The 15,004-nt window shown below is 44.6% G+C and overlaps 1 protein-coding gene across 2 annotated transcripts in view; it reads left to right on the top strand.

Annotated features, from left to right (window-relative positions):
* The window catches only part of FICD (FIC domain protein adenylyltransferase), an 88,448-nt gene extending 81,731 nt beyond the window's left edge, over window positions 1–6,717 (top strand). For both annotated transcript variants that reach the window (XM_069619466.1, XM_069619465.1), the window contains exon 3: window positions 1,250–6,717. In XM_069619466.1, coding sequence (XP_069475567.1) covers window positions 1,250–2,325 — 1,076 coding nt within the window. In that variant the 3' untranslated portion in view covers window positions 2,326–6,717. The remainder of the gene's footprint in view (window positions 1–1,249) is intronic.
* Window positions 6,718–15,004: the final 8,287 nt, after the last annotated feature.

Raw genomic sequence — 15,004 nt, 5'->3', positions numbered from 1 at the left:
CTGTGCCCATTACAAAATTAAATCGCTCACTCCCGAGCCAATAGACTGTTCCCCCCTTTCCTGAGAGGGGAGCTCCTGTTCACCCTGTATTGAGGCCACATCTTGACCATCCGGAGGATGGGGGTTGATTACATACTGGATTGACCATGTGTGATATGATATGGCATTTATGACGCGCCTATACACAAGTGCTTCAAGGCGCGACGAGGCAAGGAAGGGGGAACGGAAGAAGGACAGAGACTACGATCTTACAGGCCAGGTGACATTGAGATTGCGCAAGTGCAGGGGTTAGGTGAGGGGGAAAAGTGCCAGGGGAGGCAGAGGGGGGCAGTGCTGTACATGAGATCACAATAACAAGAAGTGTGGCAGGTGCTAGGGTAAGTGCAGACAGCGGGTGTCCAATAAGTGCGGGTAGGGGAACTGTAGGGTTACAGATGCAGACCCAAATGCAAGGGTTGCCACGAGGCAGTGCGAGTGTGCAACTGGGCGGGCAGGGACCTGGGTCCGAAATCAGAGGGTAGCAGGGTGACCAGTGCAGTATCAGACGGGAGATCAGCTGGGGATGGGAAGATAGAAGGCAGAAGCAAAGAGGAAGGTCTTGAGGGGCTTCAGGAACCGGAGAGGGTTCTCCTCAAGTTTCATAGAGGTTGGCAGGCTGTTCCAGAGGGAGGCCCCAGCCCAGTGAATGGTGGGCTAAGCACAGAAGTTGAAAGCCAGGTCAAGCACTTTCTATTTATGGAGAGGTAAAAGTGGGTTTGTGCATGTGGGAGGCAGGGTGGGGAGCAAACTGAAGATTTTTCCAGGATGGCAATTACTTGAAAACAGAAAATAATTGGAATTCTCCGAAAACACTTTTGACATTTCTATAATCCCCACACAGGCAGGCACGCAAAGCCGCAAAATGCTCTTTATATTCTGGAGCTGTATGTAGGTATTGGCATTACAAGGAATTGCATTTATTTGGATGAAAAAACATGGGTGCCCAGCCCTCCCCACAACCATTTCACCACAGAATAAAGTGACATATGAAGGTGAGGATTTGGATATGGGTGTAAGCCCCCCACACCCCTCCTAAAATATGCTGCAGTAAAATTCGGTGCAGTGGCAGGTGCATGGATAGATCCCTGACACAGGCGTTTTCAATGATCCTAATCTTAATGTATTAAAATGTCTCTTTGGTTGCAAACCTTAAACGTGCATCTGCCTTACGTAGTTGTGTTTTTTTTTATTTTTCTCCCCACCACCACAGATGTCAAGTTAGAAGCCAAAGCTGCTTTCAACCAAGCCTTGGAAATGAAACGTCAAGGGAAACGAGAAAAGGCACACAAGCTTCTCCTCCATGCCCTCAAGATGGACCCGGATTACGTAGATGCTCTGACTGAACTGGGAATATTCCTGGAAGAAGAGAAAGACATCATCCAAGCCGATTATTTGTACTCCAGAGCATTGACGATTGCGCCTCGTCATGAGCGGGCTCTTGTAAACCGAGATCGAACGTTACCCCTTGTTGAAGAAATTGACCAGCGATACTTCAGCATAATTGATCGGAAAGTTAAAAAAGTGATGTCCATTCCAAAAGGCAACTCTGCATTACGGCGTATCATGGAGGAATCCTATTACCACCATATTTATCACACTGTGGCCATTGAAGGCAACACGTTATCACTCTCCGAAATAAGGCACATCATTGAGACAAGATATGCTGTTCCCGGGAAAAGTCTTGAGGAGCAGAATGAAGTTATAGGCATGCACGCTGCTATGAAGTATGTGAACACCACCCTGGTATCCAGAATGGGTTCTGTTAGAATACATGACATATTGGAAATACACAGGCGGGTGTTGGGCTATGTGGACCCGGTCGAAGCTGGGCGATTCCGGACAAGTCAAGTGTTTGTTGGGCATCATATTCCACCCCACCCTAAAGAGGTAGAAAAACAGATGCAAGAGTTGGTGCAGTGGGTGAACTCTGAAGATGCCATGAGCTTGCATCCTGTAGAATTTGCTGCTTTGGCACATTATAAATTAGTTTATGTTCATCCATTTATAGATGGCAATGGAAGGACTTCCCGGTTGCTAATGAACTTAATACTAATGCAGGCAGGCTATCCACCCATCACGATCCGTAAGGAACAGAGATCCGAGTATTATGATGCCTTGGAAATGGCCAACGATGGGGATGTGAGACCTTTTATACGATTCATTGCCAAATGTACTGAAACCACATTAGATTTGCTCCTTCTAGCCACAACGGAACATTCGGTTGGCTTACCTGAAGCCAAGCCTAAGTTTGAGGAGTGTAAGCAAACTATTCCAGTCAAAACCTAAATCTACAGTAGCCTGTTCATTTTCCAATCAATGCCCTATAACTGCAAAGTTATTGTCTGTCACGTCATCCAGTGTGCATTTCCAATTGAATGTCTTCATATCTATTAGCGGTACATTAGCTGCTTGCGCATAACATTCATTTGGGAAGGTTGCAAAACTGCATTGGAGGTTGACTGCAAGCAGCTGCAGCGTGAACTGCAAGCAGCTGCAGGTTTCCACTGGATTGCATCCGTTGTTTACCAGCCCTTAATTCCAGGGCACATCTACCGTTTCAAAACGCAGAATACAAATGTTTGTTTTAGTTCTATTTTTTTTTTGCTTGGTCATGTACCAAGGATTCGAAGTGTGCCTCTCCCAGTGCAGATACCTGTTTGATTTGGGTGGAAATGCCAGGGCACTGATTATTTACTGGTCCCTGTGCTGAGATATGTACAATTCAGATGCCTTGTTGGACTCACAAATGCAGACCTCTTGTGTTCTTTGTGATCTGTCTGGCAACGGTGGAGTGAACCACATTCAAGTGCTAGCTATCTTTGTTCACTTTAAAAAAAAATAGATTATCCCATTTTAATAATTTTGATTTAACTTCGATTTAGTTGCATCTTGTAAAGTGTCCCCTTTTCTGTGGTTCTCATAACCAGACTTGTACTGTATGGCATGCTAAAGGGGCATGTCTTATGACGGGTTATTGTACAAGAGCGTCATTGCTTAATCTGAAGACTTTTCTAAGACCTGATCCAACACCCAGATGTCAAAAAATGTCTTGATAGTTTTCTCAGCAAGGTTGACTATGCTTGTTTGTACACGTCTAAAGAAAGGATATCTTTTTTAGACGGTGTAGTAGAAATTGTAGAATGTCCCAGTCGTTCAAGATCTATGTATACAGAATTTGTTTTTTCAAAGGCTGCCTATGTGGAATGCCCCACTAGTTAAAGGTTTCTTAAACTGAGCCTTACCTTTTTAATAGGTCCAGAATTTCCGTCAATTCAATGTGGGTAACTTTTCTTGCTGAGCAATGTTTTTCATGCTTTATTGCACTAGCATGTATGATAGATACTGAAGGTATTGTAAGGAGTATGGTGAAGAATAGCACAAACAATGTTGCTGTTTTTTTTTTAAAAAGTCTAATGGTACTTGGATTTTGGAGACCACCACCACTCTGGGGGGGGGGGGCTCATTCAAAATAAGAAAGCTTATTAAGTCTGTTACGTGGCAGGGACATCTAGTCAAAAGAAAAAATATCCAGTAGTCTTTACCCAATGCTGCATCACCATCTATAAGCACCCCAACATGTCAGTTTGTTTCATTTCTGGTTTTGTGGCATCATTCTACCAATGACCTTCAAGTGCAGCTGCTTAGTGCACCTTATGTTGGTGGGTGCATGGCTGTGTTTGTGTGCTGCCATTGTTCCAGCTGCCCCTTTTGGTGAAGCATGCAAGTGTTTCAGTCTTGGCTGTCTACTGTAAGAGTCCGAACACTCCAGGGCTTTCCAGCAGAAACTTCAAATCTGACAGGCAATGTTTTTCCAGTCTCCTTTCTTCGTCTGTCACCACCATGTTGTGTGCCACTGGGGAGAGGTTTATGCACACACCACACACGTCGCCTGTGCTGTTGCTTGATGTTTGTCCCTGCTGTCAAATAAAAACTTTGCAAGAAGACAATAATTGCCAAATATAACACACTCCTAACAGTTTGTTGCTCACCCAGCCATGATTTGCCGAGCACCTTCTATTGAGAAAATATTCAATATTGCTGAAGAATTTAACTGTCCTGCGATATTTGAATAGTCGCGGGTCAGGTGGTGGTGGTGGTGGTGGTGGTGGTGTTATCTCAGAATGTCTTTTAATTAAATGTAGTCAAGTTCATTGTAAAATTCCAAAGGAAATTATAGAACAAGAGAATGAAGTGAGAAGTATAGCCTACCAATGACTTTTCTGAGGAAAAATGCCTTATTTAAGAAAAACATTTTTGGATGCACTTCACAAAACAGCATGAAGCACTTTAGCCCTCCAGCTTGATGCTTAAAGTGCAGCAGGAAATTACCTTCAATTTCCAATTCTTCTACTCCCTTTATACACTTTACAATGTCCACAGTTCTTCCCTCTTCATTGCATGTACTGATACCTGGGCAGGATGAAGCCCTCCGCCTCCACACCAGTCAGATCGTTTTTCAAAATGACTCCATGGAGCCACACGCATGTGTCCTCTGCATCCGGCTCCTGATGTTTGCAGGCAAGAAAACCAAAGGCCAATAACATGTAATACCCTTGTTCTGCTGGAGCGAACACACTCCCCTCTTCATCTTTTTCCACCAAGAAGAATGGAACAGTGAATCCTGGCAAGTGAGGTTAAATGAGGATAGGGGGGAAATGACTTAAATTCCAATAGTGCATAGTAATTTCCATGATTCTATGTCTTATTTTCGCAGGTCGCCTAACAAGACTGAATTTTTTTGAGGGGTTCCGGCCAATTTTAGGTGGTCCACAAAAAGCAAAAATAGGATGTTGCCACGCCCCCACCTTCGCTGGTGGGATTTGTGTGGGATTGTGGGGGGGTTACACACCCTGACCCTCCCTCCCCACCCAAGACTTCCCTAAACAAAACACAAGACACACAACACTCACACAGACAAACACACACATACACTTATCCGATCTCCCCCAACGCTGCTTCCGGGTACTGGACAACCTATTGGCCCCTGCGCGGCGGGGGCATAACAGTTTGATTTCAAAAGACCGCTCTGTGCAGACACAGAACGGTCTTTCTAAATCATTCTTTTTTCAGTCATTTTTTTAAAAACTATTTTATAACTTAGGGCCACTTTCCATTACCAGCTGTTTGTGCCAATCTGTATTACTTTCATTTAGAAAGTTCTAAAATGTATAGATTTCAAGTATTGTAGAATAAACCAAACTGCTCAAAAATGCATTGAACAGTGCATGTTTTTCTGTTCTATGCCACCCATTTCATGAAATGCCAAACATTGTCCATAAAGAACAGAAAATCTGTTATTGGGTACAGTCCGTGCCATCGCATTGACACAGGCCTTCCATTGTGCGTTTCTCTTGGGCCATTTGTTAGGTGGATCTAGCAGTCACATTCTCAGGACTATTAAAGATGCATTTGATCGAAATCTTAAATCTAATATTCAGGCCACTCTTAAGTGCCATTCGTTGGTAAATCATCCTTTTGCTGCAAATCGCAGTCTTCTATCGGACGTCCTCCTGAAGTGTATATACTGTCTACACTTCCCCCCCCACCCCCACCCCCCAGAAGGGATAACAAATGAAACTTTGGCAAAGGTAAAGATTGCCTCAGAATGTTTTAGGCCTAGCTCAATACCTTCTTGTTGACCCAGTGTCTTCTACGTTTTCAATTTCCTAATGGCGCGGTTTTCTTCTGCTGATAGACTTCCTCTGTCACTGATGCTGTAACGAAATCAGCACGTTTTGCCATTAAATGTACTTTGGATTTGCACGGTCAACATCTTTCATTACATTCAGTAAATGTATGTTACATGGGTGATTTGTGTCTGCATCCCGAAAGAAGCATCTATACATATTTTAGATGTGGATCTGCTCTTCATTTTGAAACATTTAACCCACTTTGCAGTTGTTATGGTGATGGACCACGAAACTTTGCCATTTCCCTGTGTTATTCTTTTCGGCAAAAACGTTTGTGTCACGAACGTTTCATGAACATCTGTTTTATAATAATAAAAAAAATAGATTTTTGTCTTTTATTCTGCAGGAAATTACCTCACAATATAGTGTGATTTAAGGATATCTATTGTCAATGAAATGCAAGTTCTAAAGCGTGTAACTTCTGTCAAGTGACCTCCTAATAATACATTGTTTGAGCTTAAGAAATAGCTCGATACTAGGGGGCTGATTCATGGAATTTATGCGCCATTCTGCCCGTAACGTGGGCCCCTGTTTAACAAATGGGGATTTGCGGGCAGAATGGCGCACAAATCCCTGTTTTTCAGCGCACAAATTCCATGAATCGGCCCCTAGATCTTTGCAATTGCGTAGGTGTCTGTTCGGTTGGCAGATGCCCCACTATGTGCTCTTTATTTTTAGGTAATACTAGTGGATGACGCAAGGCACAGTCGAAAACAATATCCATGTGCAATTTACTTGAGGGTTAGGCTGCAAGCAAAGACTCGCTGTTGCAATATTGCTGTGGTGTTTACGTGTGTGCATGTTTTTTCACTCAAAATGCATGTTGCAAACGTACCAAAAAGGCCAGCCCAGACGATTGTATAACAAGTACTGTTGTGTTAAAGAGGTGTATTTGCAGTTAGCACTTTATTTGAGAAAATGATATTTTATTAACAAATGACATAGTATATATTATTCTATTCCACAATAAATTATTTTGTTATCAGAATGTTTCGTTTCTTGTGTTTGGAGACTTGAGCGCAATTGTACATATATACTGAGAAAGCAGAATATTTATCACAGAATGTTATGTTAAAGTAGTAACACACTGATTTCAAGTTGCTGCTACATGATGCAGTCCCAGAAGTAGCACGCATTGGCAATGCCAATAGCTTTGGTCTCTGCTGTTGTTTATTGCATTTTACATTGAAAGAAAAGGATGTAGTAAATGCGTGGGCCCGTCCAACGCAGTAATTCATCGCATATAATTTTTGCAGACGCCTAACCTCAGTAAGAGTCCGAATAAAAATAACTTTATTGGCCTCCATGTATAGCACTAACACTAAATTGCAGACATGCTATAATTAGTGTGTTCATAAATTTAGGGGTGAGAGAGGGTCGGTCAAGAGAGCTGGTGTGCACATCAGTTTGGAGGCGAATGCATGTGAGAACCGGAAGGTAGGGTGGGGGTGAGCAGAGCTCTGTAAGGCTGGGCATGCTCAGGGTAGGAGGGCTAGGGTGGATAGGTGTGAATGAGCGCAGATTTGGGGGTTGATGCTAAAGTGAGTGGGGGTAGGCAGGAGTGAGCTGTTGGTCTGAGTAAGGAGGGGTGCGCTAGAGTGGAGAGGGCCAGGGAGAGAGTGGGTTGGTGAAGGTAGAGAGCAAAGAGGTAGGTTGAGAGGGAGTATTCATAGGTGAGTTATATAGGCAGAGGTATTTTAGAGAGTGGGGGTTGGCAAGGGTAAAGTGGGGGCAGGCATAAGTCTGCGTCTGTAGATTGGATTAAGTTGGGGTCAGTGCTGGTAGGCAGGGGTGAGCTAGCGTGGCATATCTTGCCTTACTACAGTCCTGGCAACTGCTGTCGGCCATTCCTATGGCTCGTTAATGCAACTATGCCTTGCCATCTGCTGTACCCTCCTACATGCCAGCTGCCCACCATAGGAACTTCAACCATTGGACTGCCAATTAAATTCACGGCCTGTCCACAGTACACCTTTGCTGTTTAGAACAAACAGATGACTATTCCCTGCCTAGAAAGGAAGGTGCATAGGATGTGACATCATTAGACTTTAGGCTTTACAAAATGAACTGTTTCAATGGATGTGAGGCCCCGTGCTACTATTATGGCGAGGAAACCCACAAGAATGTGTCTAAACTGCACAAAGCAATGGCCCTTCAACACCCAATTGGATTAACGCACCCCTGAGGATATCCAGTAAAGGATACAGTCTGCAAACATGGCTGCTCTTGACACAACTGGGATCTGAAATAGATTTCCAGGAAGGATCCCAAACACTGGTGGGACTGGGGGACATAGATGTATTAACCCACCAGAGACACCTTGATTAGTCTTAGAAGCTCAACAGGAATGATACAGAGAGGGCCAAGCCCCAGAATAACCCACACCCACACCATGAGAGTACACCCCTACTGGAGTATATGTAACATCTAGCTATGGTTTCTACTTATGTTTTTCCCAATATATATTTTTAGGATTGTCAAACCTACATGTGTTCAGCAAAAATACTTTCACAATTAGAAATGCATCCATCGGTTAAAAGGACCTGAACAGGAACACAAGTGAACAATCGATGGTAACGTTTACTAAGTTGGAGGTTGAACAGTACTTAGTCAACCAAAAACAGACCTTTTTAAAGAGCAGGAAATAACTCCTGGATTCGATTACGTACCCTTTCACTCGCCTTGAATTCCTTGGTCTGTTTGCACAATTGTGTGTAAAAGAGCCTGTAAGTCAACCTCCACCCCACTCCCCCCCCCCCCTCATTCAGACACTTCCAGTAATTGGTCCCCCGTGTTATCTTACCAGATTCTGCCATCAGACCCCATATTCTATGTAATGTTTTCCCACTCCACTTGTCTGTGGTGGGAGAATGGATCTCTGAAACAACCAATTTTCTTTTGTTTCTCCAGTGCCTAGCATTCAGGAATTTTGATGCACACCAGGTCTCCTGATCTATTTCCTGCACTTGCCACAAATTGTCACCATACATTTCATGTCCCCCCAGGTTGAGCAGACGTGTTATGGTGTTACAGTACGGCCTGTTACTAACTCTACCTTCGAAGAACTGGTGTTATTGGCCAGCCAACTAAAAAGTGTCAGTTGCCGGCTTCATGCTTTCAGCACGACGCATCACCTTTCAGGCCCAGATTGCACATTTTTGCCAGAGTCGAGTATAATCTGATGTGAATCGTTTGCTTGACGCTCAGGTGCCTTTCTGGGCTGATTATGAAGTAGCCCTGAACCAATTTTCTACACTCATCCATGGACATAATAAATGGCAGCTCTCTTTTCCAGTTCATGACTTGATTTGACTTTTGCACTGCAGGTGCTGCATCATGGTTTTGTTACACTGAGTCAGCAATCATCACTCTTCATGTTACATATGCCATCTTCTCAGAGACCTAGTAGTTTTTAAACCATACAGATCTATCTTTGGCCAAAAAGATGATACAAGACTACAAGTCCTAACATGTCCAGAATGGTCAGACTAATAGTAGGGAAGGCGGCAATTAATGCTGCCTAAACTCCATAATGTAAAGAATAATTGTTCTTTTATAACGCACTTGATGCCAGAGATTGGTTTCTAAAAGCGGGATCGGGATTCAAACCTGCGTTGCGCTGTGTTGTCTTGCTTCCAAGACAAACACGTTGCCCCTGAGCTATCCCCCCTCAGCCAAGCATTAGAAGTCCAAAGTGCAGGAAACTGGTATTGTGAGCCTAAATCTAACAGCATCCTTTTAACAGACCTGAAAGGTGAACTATGAGAGCTCTAAGAATTCCAAGCACAGAAATTAAACTATGACACTAGCTCGCGGTCGAGTGAAACCACAAACTCCACTCTCTTCAAGAACACACAAACCACAGGGCCACATTCACATGCATTTGCAGATCCAAAATGGCACTGAAGCCCCTGACCTATGTTTAAAGGCTTGGAAACGACTGTTGAACAATTTGCACATCAATAAAGTCTTGACCAATATCAAAAGGGGAATATTGTTTCAATTAAATGTTTTGAGGGGCAAAACCGATCCAGAAAACTTAAAAATCGCACATTTATACAGTTGTGGCACTTCTGCAAATTACATGGACTACCATGCTCAGTGTGAAATATGCAATGTGTCTAACTCCCAGGTCTGTGCGACATTCTTTCGCCCTTCTAATACATTTTTGAGATTTTTAGTGGGAACCGCTTCACCCAAATCCCACTATTCTAGGTATGTGAACATATTATCATGGAGCATAATTCCATTAATTTTAACATTCCACCATATGTACTTTTCCCATGATTCACATTTTCCTGGCGTTTGTGCCCCATACATGCTATGGACGGCCACGATATCTTGTTTTGAAGCCACAAAAATTACATTTAAACTGCAAAACCTTTACATTCCTGCGTTGTCCGGTTGTAGAAATAAGTCTTAAAGTTTACTAATAAAAAGTTTTTTTTAAGCCAGATGGGCTGGCCCTGTCCTCCACTAAGGCCGTTTCTTCGCAGGCTTCCACCAAATGTCAGTTTAGCCCAGTGATGCCATGGAGTTTCTCAATTTGAGTGAATGGTAGGTTTCACTTCCAAAAGTAACACATAGGTGTCCCAGAAGTCCATTGTGGCTCCTTTTGGGGGGAAGGCCACTCCTGTTGCCAGCATCCAAATGTCCATTGAAGCCAGGGCAGAGAAAAACCTGTTTGGCTGGTTCCCCAGTAAAGACAATGCATGTATTTATTTAGTTTTCCTGAGTCCAAAAGGCAAGGCTATAGGAATACAACATTATATTATAACAAACCCCCCTTACATTTCTAGACAAGGACAAGGCCTAGATACAGAGGTGTTAAAAGCCTTACAGGATATGCAGGCAGAATTGGTTCAGTCTCGACAGGAGACTGCTATGTTGAAAATGCAAGTTAGTGGGTTAGTTGCTCAAGGGACGGCACTGCATGGGGAGACAGCGATGATTTCATCAGCAGGGTCATCTAGCCTGTCCAATGCCGGTGGTGCAACAACAATTGGGTGTTCCATTAGCTGCCCCTGAGAGGTTTGCGGGGGATCCAAGAAAGTTTTCAACTTTTTTGACACAATGCAAGTTACATTTTCTATGCAAACCTACCTCATTTGAGTCTGCCCAGGCCGGACGGCTTTTGCTATTTCTTATTTGACTGGGGACGCGGCAGCATGAGCAATTCCACTTCTACAAAAGGATGAGCCATTTCTATATGATTGGTCGGGGTTTTCAGTTGAATTCGCACGATTCACCTGCGAAATGTGTCCATAGCTCAGGATAAAGAGTTATTAGCATTGAGACAAGATGCAAAGGGTTTACTAACTTATGTGTCACAATTTAACTGTTTCGTAGTGGAACCGGCATGGCCGGAACCCAAGCAAGCTGTGTTATTTTATCAAGGGTTACGGGATGAACTTAAGGATTCCATAGCTCATGTAGAACCCCAGCCAGTCATGTAGTGCTTCAATTGACTTAGCCTTGAGATTGGACCATGGATTGGGGGAACGGAAATGTGAGAAAAGGAGAACAGATGTAGTGCCTTTTGTACGCTTAGATAGGAGTAGAGAAGGTGGAGGACGGTCAGGTGGGGAGCAGGGAGAGCCCATGCAGATTGGGAGTGTCTGGGGACCTTTGACAATGGAGGAAAAAGAGAAAAGGAGGGACAATAACTTGCGCTTATATTGTGGACAATCGGGGTATTACATCCGCACCTCTCCCAATACTCCCGCTCAAAGTGGAGGAAAGAAAAAGATTGAGGTGGGAAAAGAAGGGGCTTGGTAAGTGGGGGAACTACTATACTTAGCCAGCAGGAGGCAGAGTTCCCTTCAGCAGTGGCTAACACTATGCAGACAAAGGCCCTTCACACATATCTATTGGTTTCTTTGATTTTTGCAAAAAGTAAGGAAATGGTGTCAGCGATGGTGGATTCTGGGGGCCACGGGAAACTTTATGGACATTGCACTGGCTACCAAATTAGGAATTCCCACAAGAATCAAGAAGGACAGTGAATTGGTGCAGGCAGTGGACAGGTCATGTTTGACGTCAGGTCCAATTACCACTCAGACTCAAGAAGTGCAGATGTGGTGTGGTGAGGGTCACGAGGAGGCAATCACATTTGATTTAATTGCAGCTGCTCAATTCAGTGTGATTTCGGGGGTGCCCTGGTTAGTGGCACATAATCCTCGCATAGACTGGCCTTGGAAGAACTCTGACTTTTGAGAAGGAGCAGTGTGCCTCTCATTTGATGGGTATAGAGGGTCCAACTGCCTTGTTGTTGTAAGGAGTTAGTCAACATGTTCAGAATGGGGCAGTAGTTGCCTCCCTCCCTATAATATATCAAGAATTTGCTGATGATTTTGACAAAGGAGGGGCATCTCGGTTGCCGCACCATAGTCCATTCGATTAATGATTGAGTTGGAACCGCAGGCAAAGTTACCCTGCAGTCGCGTGTATGCCTCATCAAAAAAAGAGAAATACTGGCCCCCGCTTGCTGAAATTATGGGAAGAATCATGCCATATCAGCCAACTTCCCTCACTGGAGCTGTCACAACAGTACTCCTGAAGCTGGATAGACCCACTGCAGACATGGCCTCATACCGCCCACTGTCGCTGATAAATGCTAAAGTCCTTGCTAACAGACTACTCCCACACATGTCCACCCTTGTACACCCTGATCAGTCAGGCTTTATCCCGGGAAGATCAACCGCATTAAATCTGTGCCGGCTGTTCGGGATAATGTCTGCGATAAACCGGGAGTCTTCAGCTGCGGCTGTCATTCTTGACACTGGAAAAGCATTTGATTTGATCACTTGGAATTTCCTATTTGAGGTGCTGAGCAGATTCGGACTGGTGAGCGGATTCATAACATTTATGAAACACCCTTTGCACTGGCAAGGTGTACATGACAGAGCTGCACATTCTCGCCCCTTCTATTTGCTCTGACCATCAAGCCGCTAGCTTGTCGAATAAGGATCCTCCATGGCCATAGAGGAATACACATATTTGGTCCTCCACAGGTGATCTCATTTAATGTGGATGACACCTCGTGTATCTTCGAAATCCGACTGCAAACATTAAGCCAGTGCTAGACGAAGTTGGGATATTTACAGTACATTCAGGTTACAAAACCAATCCAGCACTATTCCCATTGACAGACAACACAAGAGATACAGCAAACCTCCACAGACTATGATGGGCTTTCATGTAATTTATGTTAATAGAAAAAAAACATTTTGTAAAGGATCAAGCTCCTTTTGCATGGAGGAGTAGTAACTGAAAAACAAAATGGGCCTCATTACAACTCCAGCGGTAACCGTGCCGATGAAACCAGCAAGTTGCGGCTGGATCTGTGAATTTTTCCGGTGCCTGACTTCACGGAAACACCGGGACATTACAGTCCTGGCAGTCTGTGAAGTCAGGCGCCGGAAAATATATATCCCCATTCCAATTGAGTCACAAAGGACTCTATGGGAATGGGGGGCATGGAAGCACCATCATCGTGTGCAACAGTGCAGGTCCTTCTGTGAAAGTCTGCGGGCATGTGCCATTCCGCCCACCAGGTCTGACCCTGGCGGGCGGGACAGCACACCTGTAATGAGGCCCAATCTCTCAGAATTCGTTGAAAGTTCAGCATAGTACATACAGCCAACTTTTGTATCTGCTAGTCATTGAACCTCATTACAACTCTGGCGGGAGCTGTGCCGGTAAAACTGGAAGGCTGCTGCCAGAGTTGTGATTTTCTCTGTCACCTGGCTCCACGGAAACACTGGGGGATTACAACCCAAGTATTCCTGGAAGTCCGGCGCAGGGAAAATGTAAATCTCCATTCCCAATTGCATCCCATATGACTCAATGGGAATGAGGGAAGCACCGGCACCGTTAATAACAGTGCCGGTGCTTCTCGGAAAGTCTGTGTGTGGGTGCTGTCCTGCCCGCCAGGTCAGACCTGGCGGGAGGGACAGCAGCCGCACGCATACTTGTGTGCCGGTTCGGTAAAAACGGTGCCGGTAAGCTTACCGGCACCGTTGTTACCAGACCGGCACACTCATAATCTGGCTGATTGTCTTGGATTCCACTTACTTTTGGACTCAAATACATATTGTTGAGGGAAGTCTGAGTAATACAATTCACGTGCAGCATGATGCTCTTCATGCAACTTGAAGCATGCAGTTAAAGTGGCATTCCTCTCTTAGGCTTTTTTTAGCAGCTAATTGTCTGTTATCATTGTTGAAATACACATTTTTGTTGTTGGAATACACATTTCTGTTGTTCAAATACACATTATGTTCGCCTGGAAGATGAACTTGATGTCTTCTTATTGTGATGTCCCTCTAGCAGTGGTAAAAGGCAAAGCGGGCACATGTTGGCTTCGGACAAACATACATCAGGCCTTTTATTATATAGTATGATACTTCAGCTACAGAGCAATGATTGTACTCTTACATCACGCTCTTTTTCCTCCATACTCAAGGGACATCCCTTGGAATGGGAGAGGGGGCTGGAGCGTGTTGCAAATCAGCCTTATAGAATTTTAAGCATGGGCAGGCCCTTTCACACCCTGCATGGTGCCTCCTCCATGCGCCCAACTGTCAGTCCCCTTCTCCACATAAAACGGGACTGAGCATTGTGCTAAGAGCAGCGCCTTGTTAAACATAAAACTACTGTTCCCTCCAGAGCACAAAGCAGAAAGAAAGAGGTGATGGCTGGAAGGTTTAGAATGAATCTTAACCACTGGCATTGCTCTGGGCACCCTCCAGACCATCGTTCTTCACCTGCCAAGCCATTACAGAAGGGGAAAGACCATATGCAAATCAGGCTTGGTCCCACCCCAAAAGGGGCAGTCCAGCCCGAACTGCTAGGTCACATACCTTCTGCACGAGACCACAACCATCCCCAAACATGTTTCGGCCTTGTTGGGCCTCATCAATGAGGAGTAGCTTGGGTCTCTAGGCCCAGCAGGCGGTCTCGTGCAGAAGGGATGTGACCTAGCAGTTCGGGCTGGACTACCCCTTTGGGGGTGGGACCAAGCCTGATTTGCATATGGTCTTTCCCCTTTTGTAATGGCTTAGCAGGCAAAGAAAGATGGTCTGGAGGGTTGCCCAGAGCGATGCCAGAGGTTAAGATTAATTCCAAACATTCCAGCCATCACCTCCTTTGTTTTGCCCTCCAGAGCACATGCCCAACTGGTCCTGCTGGTGCATACCCACAGAGTTTTTCCTCCATGGACTGAATGGCTTTTGTTTGTATTCTTTAGAGGAGGGGCACGTGAGGTGTACTTG

The sequence above is a fragment of the Ambystoma mexicanum genome, chromosome 10 (genome assembly GCF_040938575.1).
Source record: "Ambystoma mexicanum isolate Mex_15411 chromosome 10, UKY_AmexF1_1, whole genome shotgun sequence".
NCBI lineage: Eukaryota > Metazoa > Chordata > Amphibia > Caudata > Ambystomatidae > Ambystoma > Ambystoma mexicanum.
The sequence above is the reverse complement of the archived record's forward strand: the minus strand, read 5'-3'. Positions and strand labels throughout refer to the sequence as shown.